General features: G+C 50.2%; 6 protein-coding genes across 12 annotated transcripts; 1 reads left to right on the top strand and 5 right to left on the bottom strand.

The window, feature by feature from the left end:
- Positions 1 to 94: 94 nt before the first annotated feature.
- LOC113564254 (transmembrane protease serine 2-like) lies at positions 95 to 1,091 on the bottom strand. Its single transcript, XM_026980133.1, has 3 exons — positions 872 to 1,091; positions 710 to 803; positions 95 to 479 (listed from the first exon to the last, which is right to left on the bottom strand). Exons 1-3 carry the CDS (start codon positions 1,080 to 1,082, stop codon positions 95 to 97), a joined length of 690 nt encoding a protein of 229 aa, XP_026835934.1. The 5' UTR covers positions 1,083 to 1,091.
- A 118-nt stretch (positions 1,092 to 1,209) lies between these two features.
- LOC6547902 (serine protease grass) lies at positions 1,210 to 2,664 on the bottom strand. 2 transcript variants are annotated; one of them, XM_026980829.1, is made up of 5 exons: positions 2,641 to 2,664; positions 2,166 to 2,406; positions 2,062 to 2,104; positions 1,825 to 2,006; positions 1,210 to 1,769 (listed from the first exon to the last, which is right to left on the bottom strand). In XM_026980829.1, the coding sequence occupies exons 2-5, from the start codon at positions 2,383 to 2,385 to the stop codon at positions 1,345 to 1,347; spliced, it is 870 nt and encodes a 289-aa protein (XP_026836630.1). In that variant the 5' UTR covers positions 2,386 to 2,406; positions 2,641 to 2,664; the 3' UTR covers positions 1,210 to 1,344. The 2 variants fall into 2 exon arrangements, with proteins under 2 accessions (XP_026836630.1, XP_026836629.1); XM_026980828.1 differs by having other exon boundaries at positions 2,553 to 2,660.
- Positions 2,665 to 2,908: 244 nt separating this feature from the next.
- Positions 2,909 to 3,502, bottom strand: LOC6547903. Its single transcript, XM_001976361.3, has 3 exons — positions 3,418 to 3,502; positions 3,138 to 3,338; positions 2,909 to 3,072 (listed from the first exon to the last, which is right to left on the bottom strand). Exons 2-3 carry the CDS (start codon positions 3,316 to 3,318, stop codon positions 3,005 to 3,007), a joined length of 249 nt encoding a protein of 82 aa, XP_001976397.1. The 5' UTR covers positions 3,319 to 3,338; positions 3,418 to 3,502; the 3' UTR covers positions 2,909 to 3,004.
- A 5-nt stretch (positions 3,503 to 3,507) lies between these two features.
- On the top strand, positions 3,508 to 6,078 carry LOC6547904 (translation initiation factor eIF-2B subunit delta). Of its 3 annotated transcripts, none has more exons than XM_001976362.3 (5): positions 3,508 to 3,644; positions 3,815 to 3,852; positions 4,001 to 4,630; positions 4,696 to 5,256; positions 5,314 to 6,078. In XM_001976362.3, exons 2-5 carry the CDS (start codon positions 3,823 to 3,825, stop codon positions 5,995 to 5,997), a joined length of 1,905 nt encoding a protein of 634 aa, XP_001976398.3. In that variant the 5' UTR covers positions 3,508 to 3,644; positions 3,815 to 3,822; the 3' UTR covers positions 5,998 to 6,078. The 3 variants fall into 3 exon arrangements, with proteins under 3 accessions (XP_001976398.3, XP_026836627.1, XP_026836628.1); XM_026980826.1 differs by having other exon boundaries at positions 4,699 to 5,256; positions 5,314 to 6,033; XM_026980827.1 differs by lacking the exon at positions 3,815 to 3,852 and having other exon boundaries at positions 3,511 to 3,644.
- On the bottom strand, positions 6,036 to 13,751 carry LOC6547905 (myotubularin-related protein 6). Of its 2 annotated transcripts, none has more exons than XM_015156068.2 (10): positions 13,471 to 13,751; positions 10,366 to 10,482; positions 8,793 to 8,955; positions 8,436 to 8,719; positions 8,234 to 8,368; positions 7,934 to 8,163; positions 7,354 to 7,866; positions 7,055 to 7,297; positions 6,768 to 6,990; positions 6,036 to 6,711 (listed from the first exon to the last, which is right to left on the bottom strand). In XM_015156068.2, the coding sequence occupies exons 1-10, from the start codon at positions 13,492 to 13,494 to the stop codon at positions 6,574 to 6,576; spliced, it is 2,070 nt and encodes a 689-aa protein (XP_015011554.1). In that variant the 5' UTR covers positions 13,495 to 13,751; the 3' UTR covers positions 6,036 to 6,573. The 2 variants fall into 2 exon arrangements, with proteins under 2 accessions (XP_015011554.1, XP_001976399.1); XM_001976363.3 differs by lacking the exon at positions 13,471 to 13,751 and adding an exon at positions 11,959 to 12,452.
- Positions 13,752 to 13,817: 66 nt separating this feature from the next.
- On the bottom strand, positions 13,818 to 19,390 carry LOC6547807 (focadhesin). 3 transcript variants are annotated; one of them, XM_001976364.3, is made up of 8 exons: positions 19,187 to 19,390; positions 18,701 to 18,976; positions 17,398 to 17,616; positions 16,311 to 17,334; positions 16,044 to 16,255; positions 14,906 to 15,984; positions 14,185 to 14,843; positions 13,818 to 14,129 (listed from the first exon to the last, which is right to left on the bottom strand). In XM_001976364.3, the coding sequence occupies exons 2-8, from the start codon at positions 18,970 to 18,972 to the stop codon at positions 13,980 to 13,982; spliced, it is 3,615 nt and encodes a 1,204-aa protein (XP_001976400.1). In that variant the 5' UTR covers positions 18,973 to 18,976; positions 19,187 to 19,390; the 3' UTR covers positions 13,818 to 13,979. The 3 variants fall into 3 exon arrangements, with proteins under 3 accessions (XP_001976400.1, XP_026836625.1, XP_026836626.1); XM_026980824.1 differs by lacking the exon at positions 19,187 to 19,390 and having other exon boundaries at positions 18,701 to 19,125; XM_026980825.1 differs by lacking the exons at positions 18,701 to 18,976; positions 19,187 to 19,390 and adding an exon at positions 17,679 to 18,687.
- Between the last annotated feature and the right edge of the window lie 191 nt (positions 19,391 to 19,581).

The following is a 19,581-nucleotide window of genomic DNA, read 5'->3' as shown; positions in this document are numbered from 1 at the left end:
AAAATGGTAAATTAATATTTAAATTGCAGTTTTCCAAAGACCAGTATAGGAGGTAGTGCTCATCTTTCTCAATTCATTTGGACTCTAAATGATTTTAATTGAGATTTTGTTTAATTGTGTCCTTGATCCAGTCCCTGTAGTGCGGCACATATGTGGACACCGAATAGCCCTTACAGTCGAAACTCCCGAAGCTGAGGATTCCCATCAGGAAAACCCGTTTAGTTCCATTGTAGAAAAGGTCCGCGCTCAGTGGACCTCCAGCATCCCCGTAGCACGAATCACCGTTCAGACCACTGGTGCATATTTGCGACTGATCGATTTGATAGTGTGTCTCACTCTTGCAAAGTAGAGGATCGTCGCCAAGCAAAGTGGTCTCTTGGAGGATGCGGGCGAGCACATTGTCGCCTTTGGTACCCCAGCCAGTGATGGTGTAGCTCTGAACTCTCTCCAAGCGCTGAGTGACGGACAGACAGATGGGCCTGATGCGGTCTTGGGAGCAAATAAGTCACTTAGTGGATCTGTGGTAGTCCTGTCACCATTTAGTTACCTGAGAAAGAAACTTCTCGCTCCATTCGAAGCAGACCTATGTCGCCGGGTTTAAAGGGATTATGCGGATCGTACTGTGGGTGTAAGATTATTCGATCGATAATGACCTCCATGAATGTTTGCGGCAAATCCCTGTCATGCCCGCCAAGCAGGACTTTCCTACAAGAATAAGTCTTTAAATGGGCTCGCAATACAGCAGTCGTGTGCATACATAGGCTTCCCGGCATTGAGACATTGTGCTGATGTCAGCACAAAACCTGCAAAGGTTGGCCATTAGGCATTAAGCACATCGCTCATTCCAAGTATATTTCTTTGGGTTACGTACGGGAGGTGATGAGCGAACCGCCGCAGACATACATGGAATCTCTGTGCACCATAACCATCCATGGATGCGCTAGGCTCACGGCTTCATGGCCTCCAACTAACCGCCGAAATCTGGAGCTGCGCAGCGCTGTTCCACAGTTCTCCTCCAGCAGCGAGGCCGATCTTCCGAAGAGTCCAAGAAAAAGACACGCTGCCACCAAGAAGATCTTCATGTCTAAGCGAAGTATGAGCAAATGACCGAAGGAATTTCCTTTTATAGCGCGCCGAATGAAGATGTTTTTATTAAACAAAGAAAATCATGCTTCTAGGTTCACCCGATAAGGGAATGGGTCAATTAAATTGTGCTTATACATATATTATGTATAGCGTTTAACTCGCTGCAGCTAGACTTCGCTTCTATACATACGAATGCAGATATTATTGACCTGACTTGTACATTCCTGGAGATAAGCTCCAATGCGGACTTGATACTTTTTAGAGAAGAAAACGAGCTACAGGCGAGATGGATTCGCTGTGGTGTTCAATGCTCTCCACTATCCACTTCCTATAGTGTGTTACATTGGTGTAAACGCTGAAGGAATTGCATGTATCAGTTCCATAGCTAACTATTCCGTACTGGAAGGTCCTGAAGCTGTCGCCAAAAGCCATCTGTGCGCTAAGCGGGCCACCCGAATCCCCCATACATGCATCTTCCTTATTATTGGCAGCACAAATCTGCGATGTATCCACCTGTTTGCAGAACTTCTTGCGGCAGTACTTGAGATCGGTGTTGAACACTGGGGCTGCCTGGAGCGTCCAGCTTTCCTCGCCAAAGTCGGTGATACCCCAACCGGTGATATTGTAGTCGGGACTGCCACGCATGTGCCCATTGACCAGGAGACAGATCGGCTGGACATAGTCTGAAAGAGATTACCAATGCTTAAGGTGCTCTGGCTGCTGGATCAATGTCATTACCTGAGTACTGGACCGCGTCCGTCATGCGCAGCAGACCGATGTCATATTTGTACATGCTCCTATAACCGTCATGCACAATTTTCTTGTCCACAGTGAGTGCATAGCTATTTGGCACGCTGACGCCATCAGACCGGTTGTGCATCCCTGGATAGCGGGTACGGTACTCGCCCAAGTACACTTTCCTGCGGAAATGGGAATATTAAAATCTCCGGGGAAAGGCTAAGCTGCCACACTCACATGTGGGATTTCACGATGCAGTGGGCTGCGGTCAGAACAAAACCTAAAAATATTGGTTGTGACTGGACGAACAATTCATTCATTTGTCAGATTTGAGTACGTACGACTGGTGATCAGCGTGCCACCACATGTCCCCTGGCCAACCACCTTTACCATCCATGGATTTAAGGTCAGGTCTGTGCTCTTGCCCCCCGTGATCCGGCCGCGAAGCTCTTCCTTCGTCTGACCACAATTGGAGTCCAGCAGCTGGCCATATTCTCCTTCTCCTTCAGCCAGATAAATTGAGCAGGCTAGCAGAGCAAGTACTGCTGCGATGAACTTCATCTTTCCGTGGTAATGGAGCGGCTGGAAAAGCATAAATGGGTTTGAATTTATATAAGCGGAAGCTAATTTTGAACTGCTGATAACAGTTCATGTTAGTTTTGTATGGCCACTAAAAAGAAACGGATGTAAACAGTGATTCATTCACTGTGTTTTCGTGCGTTTATTACTTTTATGTTTGGCTCTTTTACGTAAAATCTTTAATTTTTGTTTTTCGTTTGAATATTTTCTTTTGCTTGGCTTCTTGATTAACCCTACCAAAATCAGTGAGCGTAATCGATCTTATCGAATATTCGACTTCTGTTCCCAACCAGTTCCGAAAATCAAATAAAACTAGGCGGCGTAACTCACTCCAATTTAATGATACTAGTTATAGATTTTAATAGTGACAAGAAACTATGTTCGTATATCGTATAGCAAATCAATAATAACAAGCCATGAGAGGCAGTTTATAGTAGTGTCATAGCTGCATAGTAGGACCGTATTTGCGTATTGAGTGCACTCTCCAATAAGAATCAAGTTTAACCTGGTTTCAAATCATTTATTCGCCGATTTCACGTTAGGTCCAACACAAACAGCTCTGAAATGTTGTTGCGACAATTAAGACTAATTTACTGGCCGCCTAGTGGTGCTCGGCATGCTCCTTGGCCTGGGACTCGGCCCATGCCTTCTTGTTTTCGGGCGAGTTGGCTGAAAGTGGAGAGGGAATAATGCATAAATAGGGGCCCACAGGGCGCTAAGCGAGTGTTACGCACCCAGCTTGCTGATCTTGTAGAACACGGGCACGCAGGCCACGGCCGCAATGAAGTAGTAGCGCCAGATCCACTGGTTCTTGATGTAGTACTTGAGGGGAAATTGGGCTAGCTTCGCGGAGAAGGTGTACGGGTAGCGCATGGGGCGTCCGGCGGGTTTCTCGGCAGCAGCTTTGTCGGCCATGGTAGTCGCAGAATTCGCAGCTGCAGCGGGTAGATTTAAACGAATTCAGTTTACGCAAAAATTATGTAATTTTCGGCAGCGGCAGGCGGACATACGAACCTCACAAATAAAAGACAGCTATGGGAATGCCAACTTGTGCGGCGAGGAAAGAACCAAAAATGACATTGCCTACTGACACATCTGGCAACGCCGTCCATGTGTTTACCGCTGCCAATCGAAGGGGTTATCGATTTACTTGCAGCACTATCAGCTGGTGGACGTTTTTTTTGCCATCGTGAGCAAAACTTTCAAGTCTCTTTTCTTGAATAATTATAAAGGATCGTAAGGTAAAAACAGGGAGTACACTGCTTAAGCTGTCAACCATTTTAAGGCAGCCTCATGCTTACCAAGAGCCGTAAGATCCAGCTTGGAACTCAATAACACCGCCAAAGGAGTCTGAACCTTTAACCTTTCACATCCTTTTGCACCTAAATTGCCATGTATTTCTCTTTTCAAGCTTGCAAAATGGTTTTAACTAGCGAACGGGTGCCACAGGTAGCTAGCTTGAGTCTTAGCAACTTATACACCAAAATTTGGTTTTGATTTAGCATGTCTGCCGATTTGATTTCGTATTGGATGCAAACAGTTTGATAGTCTTAAATGTTGTCACATTGAAAACTAATTCCGTATTCCCCATCTGCAGACTGACGCCCAGACGTTGAAGAGCAAGCACAAGAAGCAAAGGCAACGCAATCGACCGCGCAACAAACGAAATCGCCTGGAAGACAGCCATCCAACGCACCCAGAGAGCTCAGCCAACGAGGCCGCGAGTGCAATGCCCGGAAAGCAGGATGCAGTGGCCACGGAGAAGACTCGTGACCAGATAATTGCCGAGCGGGAAGCGAAGAAGCTGGCTAAACAGGCTAAAAAACTGAAAAATGCTGCGACTGCTACTGCCGACGCCCCTGCCGCTCCCACTGTTCCGACCACTGTCTCGACCATTCCCGCTACTTCGGCCACCAAAATCATCACCAAGGTGGAGCAGACGACCATAACCACCAAGCTGACGACCACCACCACAACCAAAAAGGCGGATGCAGCTGCTTTAAAGCCGACTCAGCCAGCTGCGGTAAATGGCAAGGATGCGGAGGAGGGGGAGAGATCACGCGAGCAGATCAAGGCTGAACGCGAGGCCAAGAAGGCGGCCAAGAAAGCTGGCAAAAGCGGAGGAGCCAAGGTGGAGGGCGTCTTACAACAGCTGGCTGACTTGAAAGTGTCAGAAAAAGTTACAGCCAATGCTGCACCTTCGGCAACAGAAGCAAATCAGCAAATGGTAATGGCCCCCTAACTTAAACTTTTGTTGCTTTGTAGTTGAAGTTGTTCTCGCCTCTTGCACAGAAGAAGCCGGCACTCAGCAAAGCGGAGCGGCGAGCCTTGCAGGAAGCCCAACGAGCAGCCAAGGCGCAGGGACAGACTAAAAAGGCTCAGCCTGCAGGCAAGACTCCACCCACCGCTGTTCCCAAGGAATCGAAACGAGAGAGCGTTTCCCCCACTAAGGCAGCCGTAATCAGTTATCCCAGCAAATGTCCAGCAAGCACGGCCAATGGAGACTGCCGGGTGAAGCTGTTTAACCACCTGGTGTGCGCCAAGGAAGACAGCCAGTTCATCAACGATCCACTCGTTCATCCGAGCATTGCGCGCTTGGGTGTCCAGTACGCCAGGCGCACGGTGGTCGGGTCCAATGCTCGATGCATTGCCTTCCTGCACGCACTGCGGCAGGTCGTCCACGACTTTGAGACGCCCGCCAAGAAGGAGTTCGGTCGCAGCCTAGACGCCGCTGTGAAGCACCACGTAGACCACCTCCACAAGTGCCGACCGCTGGCTGTGTCTGTGTCCAATGCCTACAAACAATTCAAGAACCAACTGACCCAGCTACCATCGGATGTTCCCGAAACGGAGGTACGTTTGACTTTACAATATTGTTAACTCAATGGGTAATATGCATTTATGCAACAGCTAAAGGAGCTACTTGTCCACTTCATCGATACTTACATTGAAAATCAAATCGGCAAGGCGGCCCAAGCGATCAGCGGCTTCCTGCAGGAAAAGATCACCGATGGCGACGTGCTGCTGACCTTTGCCTGCTCTTCCCTTATACAGTTCATCTGTGAGGAGGCCAAGCGGCGCCAGGTGGCCTTCCGGGTGATTGTAGTCGATTCCCGACCCGGATGCGAAGGCCAGGAGCTGCTGCGCCGACTGCACGCCAACGGAATACCGTGCACCTACGTGCTGATCAACGCCGTGGGCTATGTGATGGCGGAGGCCACTAAGGTGCTGCTGGGTGCACACGCCCTGCTGGCCAACGGATACGTGATGGCGCGCACGGGCACCGCCCAGGTGGCCCTGGTGGCCAATGCTCATAACGTGCCGGTCCTCGTGTGCTGCGAGACGCACAAGTTCAGCGAGCGCTTCCAGACGGACGCCATCGTCTACAACGAGCTCAGCGATCCCAACCAACTGGTGCGCGGGGACAAGTGCCAGCTAAGTAACTGGGCGGCCAAAGGGAAGCTGTTGCCGCTCAACCTCAGCTACGACATTACTCCGCCGGAGCTGGTGAGTGCCGTGGTAACCGAGGTGGCCATTCTGCCCTGCACCAGTGTTCCGGTCATTCTCCGCATCAAGCCAGACATTGGCTACTAATCAGACGTCATCGATCGCTCAGTAGGAACTCGCAGTTGTTGAATAAATAATTTTTATTACACTTTGATCAAATCGACAAACAAGATTGCATAGTTTTCATAATTTACGGATGTGTTGCACGTTAATGCTAGTGGAATATACTGGATGCCAGGGCCGCTGCTGCGAAGAAGGGCTAGGCCCAGGAGTCTGTACATCCGGAGAACTCGCTCTTCGGAAATAATAAGTATTTCGATCAGGAGCAAGTTTGCTCTGACAGCTAATTGTACTTTCCTTGTGGGGGGCTGGGATTGGCAAATTAGTAGCTCTAGATTCTAACAACAAAATACAGTTTTGTGCCCGGCTTATAGACTAGGATGATGCCTGGAAGCTAATCGCTGGTGGATTGATTTGGTTTTACTCTTTTGATTTCCATTTGCAGCAACTAGAATGCGCTTCTACAAGCAGCTAAAGCTACAAATGCAACAATAAATACACACAATATAATTAATAGCGTTTCCATGTCGATCGCACATCCTAGCTCCGCTCATTCGTTCGTTCCACATTCGTTCCTTGATCCTGCCCTCATTTTTTGATACTCTATGGGCTCTGCTTTTGCATTTGCCGGAAGCAGCCCCGGCACACTGGCACCGGCTTTCCACTGTCGTGTCCTGGCAGAGCCACATTCTTGTCTATGCAGCGCTCGCAGAAGATGTCCCCGCAGCGCCAGCAGTGTGTCTATTCGAGGATTGGATAAGTATTGGAAGAGTTGTGTGAGTACGTGGAGTACCCACCTTTTTGCTGAACTGATCGAAGGGCGTGGAGCAGGAGCAGGTTGTCACATTGCGCATGGGCTTCCAGTCTACGGCCACGGAGTTGATTTCCTCGGGCAACGCCTGCGGCGGACTGGATTGTTCCGCGCTCAGCGACAGGCTGGCGAAGGACATGTTGCTGGCCTTAAGCGGATGGTCGTCATCGGCTGCAGACAGTTCGCTTAGCTTTTTATCGTAGTTGTATCTGCAATAAAGGATGGATTGTATAAGATTCATCCTGAACTCAAAAATATGGGCTCCTTTCGCACTTGTTATCATTGATCTCGTTGCTGGGCAGCTCCTTGCTAACTTTGCCAGGTGCACTGGTGGCGTCTTGCAGTTTCTTGGCCGACTTGGAGATGTAGTTCTTAAAGCTGGCTATGCGCTTGGTCAGATGCTGCACGTGGTCCTCCAGAGAGTTGCAGTGCTCCTTGCTATCGAGCAGCAGGTCGCCTAGTGGCTCCCGCGGATGAATGCCGCTCTCAAAGCGACTGTACATGCCGCGCCAGAATCTGCACGAGAATTGAATAATTTATATAAGATTTGGTTCACTCTAGGAAGTCCTCACTTGATGCACTGCGGTGCCAGGTTGGCCTTAATGGCCTCGTCCACATTTGGTTTGTACAGCGGGTTGATATACTCGTTCAGGTGATTGGCCATAAAGCCCCACAGTGAAAAGGTGCGCTCGGCCAGCTTCAGATCCAAGCGGTCCTTCTCGCAGTTGCCCACAAAGGTGCCGAATTGACATGAGTGCACATGGTCGTGCAGGATCAGCAGGAATCGCTCGTTGAATTCGAAGGCCTCGCTGCGCTGCGACATCAGCTGCCAGGTGCAGTCCAGGAACTGTGTGAAGATCGGCGACACCTCGCGGGCATCCGTCTGGATATGGCCGCAGCGCTCGCTGAACTTGTGGCCGAAGGCCAGCCAGTCCTTCTCGATCAGCGCCTGGAAGCCCTTAATGGTCCGGTAGTAGGGGTTCAGCATCAGCTGCGCCAGCGAACAGACCTGGGCAGTACGGTCCCAGCCGTCGGAGCAATGGACCACCACCGAGACGCCTTTGTCCACGGCGTTGGCGATGAAGCTGCAGGGTCAGAAAAGGGATGTTTACAACTCAGACCAGTAGGATTCTCCTGTCTGTTCTCGCTCACCTCGACGTGTCCAATATGGAGCGAATGTGCTTCAGCCAGCCGGATGACTCCAGGGCATTTATGAAGGCGCTCATGGTGGGCGACTTCTGTTCGCAGGCCTCCAGTACCTTTTGCAGGCTGGCGCGCTGCACGTGGATGTTCTCGATGCCGAGGAAGTGGAATTTGATGTTCTCGTAGAAGGCCTCGTTCTCGTATCCCTTGCCGGCGGCTCTGTTGGCCATGGCATTAATCTGCAAACGGCGTAAATGGATTATTTGCATATGCTTGCTCCGGGGGATTCCCGGGAGGATTCACTCTCACCCGCGGTCGTGTGTCCACCACATACATGTAGTCCGTGTTTGAGTTCGTCTTGCGTATAGCCTCCAGCATTTGCTCATCCTCCAGACAGCGGGCACTGAATCCGGACAGGGGCTGACTGCAGCGGCAGATGGAGGCCTAAGCGGTTCATAGTCAATTATGTTTGCTCTTTATGCTGATAATAGCAGTTCTATTCTAGCATCACCTTGTTGTTGTGCAGATAGGTGAGCGCTGGGAGCCGCCCCTTGGAGCGGAACCGCGAACTGCTGATGAGCATCAGCGTTGTGGCCTCCTTGGGCACGTAAATCTGACGCGGATAGGTGTCGCACAGCTCGTACTTCTCGTTCATGGAGCACAGGGTCCAGGCCTCGTTGGGCACCAGCATGTGCTTGAACTCGGCCTCCAGCTTGAAGTAGTCCCAGCCGGCGTTCTTGGGGAAGTCATCCTTGTTCGGCTGGTAGTTGAAGCAATACAATTTGTTGATGGACACTGCCCGGGGTTATATGAATATTGTCTTATGAATGGCGGCCGCACTCTTGTGTTGTGTTTTGTGAGTTCTTACCCGGCTGGAACAGTTTCAGCAGCGAGGTGTAGACATCATGGCACTCGGAGTCCTTGGGAATGACGAAAGTTACGGATAGGAAGGTCTTGCAGCGGATGAGCAGCGGAGATCCTGTCGTGCTCAAGGGAAGCTTCTCAATGCTGGCCACGTGCATGTGCAGGATCTGAAATGGCAGAAAAGCGTAAACACACGGATATAACGTCCAGTGCGGTTAATAAAGCTATAGAAAATGGGTTTACCAGCTACTCGGATGATTGCCGCTTATGGTTTGCTCCCCTTGGTGAGCGAAACATTCAAGAAACCAGCTTACGACCGTGACTTCGCCCAAGGCGAATGTCGCTTATGCAACGCTCGCAGTACCAACTCCCCCTTGGACATCCCGGCTACGTGCCTGGCCAGAACTGCTTTCGCCACTAAATAATTGATGCGCCCCAGTGGCGGGTAGTAAAAAAAACAGAGCCAGCTGAGTCAGGGGAGGAATGCCAGCGGGGAGGAGCTGCCGGATTATGAGGAACTAAGCAACCAGTTTTCAGTGACGCAGAAAATCGATAGCTGCCTGCTTTTCGCCCCCTCACGGCGGCTCGCTTACTCGGATCGTAAGTGTTTTCACTTTTAATTAACCACTTTGCGCGGCCCCGCAAGTGCGTCTCATCCGGAGTCCCGACACCTACGCTCCTGGGCCACTTGTGGCACTCGGATACGCCAACTTGCTCCGGGGAGTGCATAATTAATACAATTTTGGCGGGGCAATTAAAATGCAATGCTTGCCTGCTTCCGGCCAGAAAGCTCGTTACGTATACGCAGTGGGCAACTTACACGGATGGAATAATTAAACGCATTTAGTGGCACTCGCATGTGCAGGGATTTGAGCAGCAAAGGACAGCGGCGGTGTGCCAAAGGATATGAGCTTGTCGGGCACTTATTGTGCAATATGACGCTAAGCCAGGGATTTTCGCGACTATTCAGGCCGCCTATTGTCACTTTATCCTTTCAATTTCGCTGGAAAAAATCGCATTCGCCAACACAAACAACGAGCACTGAGCTGCAGCAGCTTTTCAACCTATTCGCAGCGAGTTTAAAGAGATGTTTCCTGCAGCGACAGCAAGGCTGAACGAATTCAATTTGTTTGCGTGCAATGGGGCGTATACGCAACACGCTTGTGCAAACATTCCTTTGTGTGCCAGATTGCAGCGGGCGAATTAAATGCGCTGGCAAACAAGAAACTTAAAGCGCAGACTTGTTTGAGGAAACTTTTCGCCACTCAACCGCTGTCTTCCGCTGGAGGAGAAGGCGCACAGGAAATGCAGCGAACCCAAGACATTAGTCGGCATCCAGAGGGGCTCTAAACTTTTTGACAGCTGCGAGGTCGGTGCTAAACCGAAAAGAAACCCATTTGAGCACGTTCGCCAGCAGCAGTCTTATTTGCAAGCACAGTGGTGACTCACATAAACGTTTTGTGGGCCACGCAAATCCACATTTGCCACTCCAGCCGCAGAAGTTCGAGGAAGTTGCCAAACGACGCCAGTTTCGGTTGGGTGCTACAGCATTGATGATGTCATTACGGGCCACTTACCCAGGTCTCCTTGTTGCTGTCGGGCTCCACGAATATCAGATGGGTGGCCGTCAGATAGAGGGTGCCCACCGTGGGATTTTTGGTATTGTAGCGATCTATCATCCGCACATTTTCCACCTGCACAAACAGAGAGAGAGAATGGAAATGGTTACAATTCGGTTTAAACTTCCCCGCTTCACTGCAGCTGAGCCCGCTGACGTCAGCGGAATCCATATAGTTTTGTGGAAGCCCACTCGACATGCGATAAGGAATAAACTGCATGAGCGCGAAGAAGGAGTAAACTTTTTCAATCAACTTTCAGCGAGAAGGAAGCTTCATCAAGCATTCACCAAAGCCGAGGATATGTCAACTTTAAAGCACCTCCAAGGATAGGCACATGTGCCCCTTGCGGTTAGTTGGCTTGCAACCGACCGGCGGCTCATGAATTTCTTTGATGGTCCTCCAGGCCAGATTCCCCAGCCCATTTCATCCATTCCCGGCCATGCCACCCACCGCTTCCCTTTTTCCGTTTTGTCTGCGCCGGCTTTTATTGCCCAGGAGGCTTACATATTCCATTTCCCGAGAGCCGTTCATCATCGGACTAATTTCCTTTCATGTCACTTAGATTGAGGCCTTTGTTTGAGCCGGGTCCATTGTCGGGCTAGATAAGGTTAGTTAATTGCCTGATTTAGCCAGTGGGAGTTCATTACTCTCGCCCAGCGGGCAGGCAGCTAAACATGCAAATTGAAGCCTGAATATAAGCTAACAAATTCATCCAACTAAGCATAAAAATGGTTCGAGCTTTAATGTCGTTGAAAGGTACGAACTGTTAAACAGGAAAAACCTTCAAAAGCTGGCAGATCAGCGAGATATTTCAGTTACTACATCAAAATGTCATTCGTGTTTAGGATGAGTTACGCCTGCTTCCATTTATGGTTTTGCACCCATGCACGAGTATTTAATTCGATTACAAAAGCTAAATTGCACATGCAGAAGCTGAATCATGGCCACCAGTTTGCTGGCAACGTGGCGCATACTTGATGTAGAGCAAAGAGAATAAATAAAGCATTTTTAAACGTGAATTATTAGATACACACAAATAAGGCTAAATCAATTGCATCCATTCAATCTACGTATAGTGCACATGGAGTACCATGCACTACCAAAGTCCATTGGTGGTCAACATGGGAACCTTGACCATTACCGTCCGCTGGCCTGCACTTGATGTACGAGTGCAATTTGCCAGCCGATGGCTGTTGCATCTGCGACTTTGATGGAAAACCCATCCCATTAATTGAGCGAGCTCCGGAGCCGAGTGTCCTGCTGACAATGCAACAATCTGTCAAACTTGTGGGTGCCCCAAGGAGTGATTGTGGTGACGCACATGGCGCTCGATGCAGTCGGCATGGTCCTGGCCAGGACCTGCTCCTACACATGACCCAAATAGGAAACGGGAAACGGGTTTCGGGAAGGGGCGAAAACAGCTTTTGGCAGCCCCGGGCTTATTGCCTGTGTGCTCGATGCTGATTTGCATATTTTCCGGCCAGTAGCCGGTGGCCATGGGTAAAATGGGCAAATTAGCTCGATTTCCTCGACATGATTTGCATGGGTTACCTTCTTGAGCACACTGTTGCCGTTGTAGAAGAGGGGAGCCTCGTTGAACTCCTCCTCGATCCAGGAGACCACCTTCTCGGAGACAAAGGGCGGCACGGGTACGCCCCACAGCCTCTTGTTGCCGTCCGGCGGCTCCTCCGTCTCCGGCGAAATGTTGTCGAAGCTGAGGCGCAGCGCGGAGGTGGGGGACAATTGGCGCTCGATCTCGTTGAACTTGTTCATGAATCGGGTGAAGTCCATAATGGGATGGCCGCTTTATTGATTTTGAATCAGCAGCAATCGTGTGCTGGCAACTCGAATGGAATCAAACCGAGTTTGTATGGGTGGAAGGGCTTGGGACTTTCACTTTTCGCCTGCCTCACGAGCGCGAAACTCGCGCTATACACTGCGACTTGCTGTGCGATTTTCCCTTTTTCTGCGATTTTCCCACACCAATATGAGTGTGTGTAGTTTGGTTGTGGCAGCACGAAGTGCTCCCGTCGAGCGATGGATTGAAACTCAATTGCCTGCGATGAATGCGCGCGCTTAAAAGCGCGCTACGATTTTGTGTTGGGGAAATTTGCCTGGGGAAATTCTCTCTCTAACAAAGAGAGGACAAATTGGGCAGTTTGTTACATTGAAATACCCTGTAAGGACTGGGTTCATCCTAAGTAAACAGCAACATGATTTAATACTTGATGATTAAGTAACAAGTTACTGGTTTAATATAGGTCACAAAAACCCATCAATAATAAGTAATGCTACATTTTGTAGATAAACAATATTACCTATGAGGGATTTTTATTTGAAATGACTAATGCCTCGCTTTAATTATTTACTTTACAATTACTTAAAAGGTGTCTTTGAATACGCAAGAATCTTTACTATCTGTGCTAGAATGCAAATAGCTGAGCACAACATTTGGGCATTTTCTAGCGATTTGTGTAAGAATTTAAGAATCAATTTAAGTTTCGTTGCCTTCTGAGGTCCAAATAAGTTTGTACACTTGCCCTGATAACTAACTCATTTCGGGGATGCGGGAATCCTATCAACTTCGGCCACAACACGAACCTAGTTAAATAGGCCACGTCAAAGGGCAGAAGTGTATGTAACCTTCCTTTTGGCCGCCGAGAGAACCTTCCACTGATTTAGATGAACGACTTTTCACGGTTAAAAATTGAGGCTGTGTGGGTGGATTTTGGTTAATTTTACTGGGAAGAGAGAGGGGCCGAAACCTATTTACTTTTGCATTCTCTGCGCATGTTTTGGTTCCGCAATGATAGATTTGAATTTCTGGGAGTGCTCCCACCTTTCCGGGCAGGAGCTCCCACCTGTGTGGGCGGAGTAGCCGGTACTTTTCCCACGGAAAGGGTCAGGTGGAGCACCCATTCCATCGATTTCCCAGTGGCCAGCCCCCCAGTTGGATGACTCACTGCCCCTTCGCGGCATCCCGGCCAGGTGCTCCACAGTGGCCGCCGAGTGATGACCCTGGCTGCATTTCACCCTATCGCATTGATTAAGCTGATAACTAACCTTGGCGAGCTTTATTTCGTCCATTGTTTACGTTTTGATTGGGTTTTCCTGTTGCCTCACGTGAAAACGAGCCACAAAGTCACTTAGCACTGATTCGACAACCGGTTCACAAGCTCACGCAAGGGATCCCCGTTAATTTGGTTGAAATGCACTTGTGTTTTCTGTTTTATTGCATTTTTTTTTGTAATTATTCCGGAATAATAATAAATTCTTCTAAGCGATTGTCCGAACTAGGGGTGTGCTCCAGTCGATAAGAACCATCCCCGAAGTTATCGGCTTTCGACTGCTATCAGCGGCCACACTTTTCGCCCATCTGGCAGCCCTTGGCAGGTTCAAATATTGTGCGCAAAAATGCATTTAATGTACGTTAAAGTTCAAACACATACAAGTAACAATCGCGATGGCTATCAAAAATTGACTAACATTGACGGTAGGCGGTTGGTTCTAGCCATTTAAGTGCACTTCAGGCGTGGGCGGAAGGGTCTAAATGCGGTGAGTGGTCGTCCTGTTCAGTTACGCAGTCCTACGTATTTGGTCCAGACGCCCTTGCTATCAAAATAGGGTTTGTTCCGGGAGCAGATGATGGCCTCCCTGAAGACATCGGCATAGGAGGACGGCATGGTCGCGTGCTTATAGAGACTGAAGAGGAATTCGTATATCTGCAAGTATGCTCATTGGTATTTTGAGGGGAACAGCAACCAGAGTGTTTCAAACCTTAGCCTCCTGATCCTTCCAGAAGATGTGATCGCACAGGTACTGCAAGCTCTCCGGGAACAGCGACAGTCGCTGTTTGTCGTCCGTGGCTACCACATCCACGCTGCCCAACAGCACGGCACAGCCCGAGAGCACATCCACGGCTAGGATGAAGATGTCCAGCAGGTAGAGCGCCCTGTTCACCTTCTCCTTGTTGGATGCCTCGGCCAAGAGCATTTGGATCTCCAGGAACATCTCCGCTATCCAGTTGCTGGAGTGCTCATCGCTGGCAAAAGCGTACAGAGTGGCTGCCAGGTGGCGGTAGAAGAAAGGCCGCTCCTCCGCTCGTTTCTCATAGGCATCTATTATGGGGGTCAGCCACTTGAGAGGATTTGGAAGCTTGTCGTTGTACAAAACCAAATAGCATCGAATGATGGTGGCCTTCTTCAGCTTGCCCACCGGCGTCTCCCACCAATTGGCTGGCGTCGTTAGACCATCGATGGCATTCGGATGCAGTGTGGCCACCACTTCCGTATAGCGTTCGAAGAGCCTTGAGTCCAGGTTCATAGAGTCCATGTAACGCTCAACAATCAGCGTGAAAACGTCCAGCACCTCGGGTATGTCGCACTTGCCGGAGAAGATGTACTTGACACTTTCCAAAAACTTTTCGAACAAGCATCCTAAAAAGAAGTCAAAGGTTTCAAGAAATGTTTCATTCAAATCAAAGCAAATTTGGACGTACCTTCAACAAAGTCATTTATCTGCGATTCCTTGAAGCAGTAGACAGCCACCTTCTCGGCAAAGTTCTTCAGAATCTGAAGGCTCACACTGTTCGCAATTTCTGGCAGCAATGAAAAGAGGAGCAACAGATCCTCCTCGAAGCAGTTGGGCTCAAAGTCGATCAGGAAATTTTCCAGGAGACGCTTGGCGGTTCCCGAATTAACGGCCTGATTCTTGGCAATTATGATGCAATATCTGCGCGCATCGAAGGACAAGTGGAAGAAGCTGGTGAGGCAACTCCAGTCCAGTGGCGGAATGGGCTTGGGAAACTTCTTCGACAGCGACCGCAGGGCGAATGTTACGGCATACGGTTCTGGGACGTAATCTCCAAAGCGCGCTTGGCTCACCAGGTAGTTGGTCACAGCCCGGAGTGGACTGGTGGCAAACAAGCCCACGAGCTTCCGAGGCTCCGGCTTACCCTCGGGCAGGCGGTAGACTCCGCTGCGAAACGCGCCAATCTCACTGCCTATGTGATGGGAAATCAAGTCCGCCGCGGCGTCTCCGCACTCCGGACGTATCTTCTGCAGTAGCTGCACCCACACCTCACCGGGCACCGTCTCCTGCTGCAGATCCACAACTTCTCGACCTCCGGGACCTCCAGCTCCTACTCCCCCTCCAACGATTTCAAATCGAAATTGAGCCGGAATGTGGCGTAGGTTTAAAGTAACTCCCGGTTCGTAGTTCTTGAGTGCAACGAGGGCATTCCGCACCTGGGCAGCATCCGTGCCCGGCCGACTAATAGCTTGCCACAGCTGCTCCAGTGCATCATCCGCCAACTTCTCGTACTCCAGGGTGGGAGTCTGCAGCAGCGGTACGAGACCAAAGAGCCTGTACAGCGACTTCAGCGTCTGCGGACGCAGCTCGTTCCGAAATTTACTGCCCAGCGCCTGCCAGGTGGAAGCAATGTTCACGGTGTGACTGTCGCACAAAGCGTATATGGCATCCAGGGCCAAGGATGTGGCCAGATCACCCGCCTCATCGGAGGAATGGTTGAGGGTGTTGCTCAGATGCGGGAGCAGCTCCGAGCCATGTAAAGTGGGCCTGGAAATGAGTGTCAGTCGATCAGCAAGTCTGTTGGGTTAGGGTAATTTCAAAGCTACTTCTCCTGACAGATCTCCCGCATAGCATGGGTGCGGGCTATCTGCAGCTCCCAGCGTTTGTCATTGTCCGGCAGTGGTTGGGCAATCTGCTTCAGCAGGAAGGGATAAGTACGCGTCTCCACTCGCCATAGGCGCACATATAGGTCCACGCAGAATGTGCCGTTCTCGGTGGAAAGATTTCGTATGGTGTTAAGTATCATGGGCACATTGTCCTTAAAACAATATATGTATAAATCAAAGGTAAGGGTGTAGATGGGGCACACTTACCTTGCACACTGCAAAGCTGGCCAATCCTCTGAGCAGCTCCAGCTGCAGCTCAGGATTGTTTTCGTGGGCGAGCTTGAAAATGTATGTCATAAGGAAATCGTAGGCGATGCCCTCGTTGACCTTAACGATTTGCAGTATGACCTCGTAGATCTTGAACCAGCAGTCCACAGGCGGCTTCTTCGATAGGAAAAGCGCGCGCAGAAAGAGGTGCAGGCGCTGGCAGAATACCGAATTGGCCTTGACATTCAGGGCGTCCACAAATGCAAACACATCCTGGTTGTCGGAGGCGTCGAAGGACTCCACCAATGTGGCCAAATCGAAGGCGATCGCAATGTCCGGGTGATAGTTGCGCATATGGGCGGGCTTCAATTGCTTGGTGGAGATTACCTCTGCCTCCTGGTCCGAAGTCTCAGTGTCCAACACCCTTTCGACTATCTGATGGGCCAAGGCCAGGCCTTCTGCGGGTATGAATGCAGTCTGAGACATCCACTGAATAATTCCGTCCAGACACATGTTCAGAATGTATTCATGGCCACAGCGCTCCTGCACCACCACGAAAACGATAATGCGCAGCAGATCCGCCAGGTAAAATGGGGACAGAACGTGCAAAACCTCGGCAAGAAGAACCAAGAGGACATGGTAGTGGTCCTTCGTGTGCTCGCGCGTGGCATGGAGCACTCGGAGCAGGCACTGCAGGCTTGGACGCGGATCGATTCCGTAACTGGCAAGCTGTTTGATGAGACAGGCTTGATAGATTCCCAAATCAATGGACTGCGCGTGGTCCTCCCGCTGCAGAAAGTGGTCGATGGCCTCAATGACCAGAATGCTGGTGCACAGGCAAGTGTTCGCGTTGTTGAACTTGCTCCACGCCAATAGCTCCTGCATCAGAGCTCGCGCCTCCGGTTGCTTTCCACTGAGATTTAGCACACAAGTCCAAATGGGCTTTACATCGTGCAGCGTTTGGGGATTGCAAAGCACGTAAAGAAACACGGGTCTCAGGTATTCTATGCTGTAGTCCCGAATGCTGCGAATGTAGTTAGGATATGTGATTCACGCTCCGCCAATCCAGTAGCCAGGTTAAACTCACCCCTTGTCGTGGTGCTGACAAATGCCAATGATCTTGTTGGCCACATCGTGCATGTTGGCACTAGAGTGCTGAAGCAGCGAGATCAGCGGATGCTGTTGCGTCTTCAGGCCATAGGAGCACTGATAGGACTCCTGGTCCTTGAGGGACGAGGTCCGGCGTTTCAGGCTTAAAAGCTGCAGACCCAAGATGCTCTCCGTGATGATGGCAAAGTGCATTGGACTGGAAGCAAAGGGATCAGCAAATTGTGGTGTAAGGTAGCCATAGATTACAGGTTAAGATACTTAAACTAAGAGTGACACTTTTGGGCGTTTACAATTCCTGCAACCATTAGGATGGAACGACTGAAACAGCCGCTTAGCGTTCCCTTCCGGAGTAGCAGCTGCAAATCAGCAATCAAGGACGGAAGCCTCTTTTACGGCGGAGGTGGAGTAAATCGCTTTGCGTTTGACGAGGTAATTACAATTCACGCTGTGGCCACAAGTCGCCTGGGTTTGGCCTCTAATTGCAGGCCAATTAATATGCAATCCTTTTTGCCTGCACTTGCAGCTCGACCGGACTGGCTTATCAAGGTTAATTCCGGTATTACATGACCGCCTGTTCGTCCTTCGTCGCTGCGCAAACATTTCAAGTTCAATGCCAGACTTTTCAGTTCTCAGTATTGCTTTGCATACATCAAATATTTGCCAGTCAAGGCTGAGGGATATGATATGTGGGTGTAGTGCTGCGTGGCGGGAAATGGCTAATAGTTTTTACGGGCCCCAGCCATAATCGCTGTTGATCCACAAGATTGACGACTGCGGATTGCGGCCAAGCGGAAACCGAGTCAATGCCAAACAACTGGGATTTTGGATCAACTGCGAGTCATAATTCATTTGCGCATTTGCTACATGACGTGCCAAGTGCTGGGCAATTAATTTGGGGCACGCGTCCAGCGGAAATGCGAGGGATTGCGTGCGTCGACGGCCGGAAGGAGGGTCGACAATGTTGGAGGCACTTGGTGGCGGGCGTTAAATGGCGCGTTAATTAACTGGCTGCTCTGGGGAATCCACGCTGTTTGAGTTTCAGCCAGACTCTGACTGGCTAATTTATGCACCTTAGTGTGCAATTTTGCAATTGGAATCGCTGCGCTCCACTTAGCCTGATAGACCAGCACGCCAGTCGCCCTGCTGTTCCACCTCCTGCCTGCTGCAGACCTCCGGAAGTTCAAAGGTGCGCCCTGCGGAATCGAGCCACACACGTATGTACATATGTATGTGGGTCGTGGGCGGGTTCTCTGGCCAGATAGCCGTTCCGTTGTCCTCACCCCGCGTTCGCCAGCATGGAGAGCAGGCTGTTCTGCACTCCGTTGGCCTCCAGGACGCCCTCATCCACCAGGCGCACCAGCGTCTGACAGCTCATCAGGCTGAGCTGCATGTGGTCGTGCTTGCACTGCGCCTTGAGGAACTCGATTTCCTTGATTTGGTGCTCGGGCACCTGCTTCTCCCGGCTCTCCACCACCTTGGCGTAGATCTTCTCCAGGCAAGAGGCCAGTTTGACCACCGAGCTGTGCGGCTTTATGCTGGCGAAGTCCTCCATGGCGCTGAAATAGCAAACACAACTTGAAGTTAGCTGGCGTTTTTTCGAGGCGCTGCGATTTATTGTTTGTTTGGGTCCTAGGATTTGCTGCCCCAGCGGTGCGCGGCGCGTGTCCTTTCTGCTGCTCGGCTGCCACTCGAATGGAGTGGAAAATCCGAAGCGGTTTGAACGTTGCCGCGTTTTCCGGCGCTTTCCACCCCCGCCACCTACTCACATTTTCCTTGTTTACCGCTTTTCTTTAAATCGGTTCGTGTTGGCTCATTTCATGCGAAGGCTGCAGGATGTGGCAGGTCAGTTGGCTGCTTGTTTTCCACTCAAGGGGCTGTTTTAGCAGGGAAATTCGGAGAATGCGTGCAAAATGAAAAGCCGGTCGCGTATTGTTTTCCTTTGTTGTTAAAAATCAGCTGTTAGAGTGGCCAGCCGTGGACTTGGGCTTCTGCAAGGTGGCAACGCTGCGTGCTGCAATGGTTTCACAAAGTTGAATTTCAAAATTTGAATTCCCACCTTAAAGATATCTTTAAAAAATGTTTTGCTAAATTACTTCAATAAAAAGTCCTACAAGTGATAACTTCATTCAAAAAGTATCGAACGTAGTTTTATGTGTAAGTA

Source organism: Drosophila erecta, unplaced genomic scaffold (assembly GCF_003286155.1).
Source record: "Drosophila erecta strain 14021-0224.00,06,07 unplaced genomic scaffold, DereRS2 tig00000092-arrow-pilon, whole genome shotgun sequence".
Lineage (NCBI taxonomy): Eukaryota > Metazoa > Arthropoda > Insecta > Diptera > Drosophilidae > Drosophila > Drosophila erecta.
The sequence above is the reverse complement of the archived record's forward strand: the minus strand, read 5'-3'. Positions and strand labels throughout refer to the sequence as shown.

Coding starts and splice junctions, on each gene's coding strand:
- LOC113564254 (XM_026980133.1), bottom strand. CDS start 1,082: ATGAAGATCTTCTTGGTGGCAGCGTGTCTTTTTCTTGGACTCTTCGGA. Junction 804..871: donor CGGTTCGCTCATCACCTCCC/GTACGTAACCCA, acceptor CAACCTTTGCAG/GTTTTGTGCTGACATCAGCA. Junction 480..709: donor CCATTTAAAGACTTATTCTT/GTAGGAAAGTCC, acceptor AGACCGCATCAG/GCCCATCTGTCTGTCCGTCA.
- LOC6547902 (XM_026980829.1), bottom strand. CDS start 2,385: ATGAAGTTCATCGCAGCAGTACTTGCTCTGCTAGCCTGCTCAATTTAT. Junction 2,105..2,165: donor TGGCACGCTGATCACCAGTC/GTACGTACTCAA, acceptor CAATATTTTTAG/GTTTTGTTCTGACCGCAGCC. Junction 1,770..1,824: donor GGACGCGGTCCAGTACTCAG/GTAATGACATTG, acceptor AATCTCTTTCAG/ACTATGTCCAGCCGATCTGT.
- LOC6547903 (XM_001976361.3), bottom strand. CDS start 3,318: ATGGCCGACAAAGCTGCTGCCGAGAAACCCGCCGGACGCCCCATGCGC. Junction 3,073..3,137: donor CTACAAGATCAGCAAGCTGG/GTGCGTAACACT, acceptor CTCCACTTTCAG/CCAACTCGCCCGAAAACAAG.
- LOC6547904 (XM_001976362.3), top strand. CDS start 3,823: ATGGTTTTAACTAGCGAACGGGTGCCACAG. Junction 3,853..4,000: donor CTAGCGAACGGGTGCCACAG/GTAGCTAGCTTG, acceptor CCCCATCTGCAG/ACTGACGCCCAGACGTTGAA. Junction 4,631..4,695: donor CAGAAGCAAATCAGCAAATG/GTAATGGCCCCC, acceptor CCTCTTGCACAG/AAGAAGCCGGCACTCAGCAA.
- LOC6547905 (XM_001976363.3), bottom strand. CDS start 12,198: ATGGACTTCACCCGATTCATGAACAAGTTCAACGAGATCGAGCGCCAA. Junction 10,483..11,958: donor GCAACAGTGTGCTCAAGAAG/GTAACCCATGCA, acceptor CTGTTTGTGCAG/GTGGAAAATGTGCGGATGAT. Junction 7,867..7,933: donor TCCATATTGGACACGTCGAG/GTGAGCGAGAAC, acceptor CTGACCCTGCAG/CTTCATCGCCAACGCCGTGG.
- LOC6547807 (XM_001976364.3), bottom strand. CDS start 18,972: ATGGAGGACTTCGCCAGCATAAAGCCGCACAGCTCGGTGGTCAAACTG. Junction 17,617..18,700: donor TCCATGCTGGCGAACGCGGG/GTGAGGACAACG, acceptor CTTTGCTTCCAG/TCCAATGCACTTTGCCATCA. Junction 15,985..16,043: donor CGGGAGATCTGTCAGGAGAA/GTAGCTTTGAAA, acceptor ACTCATTTCCAG/GCCCACTTTACATGGCTCGG.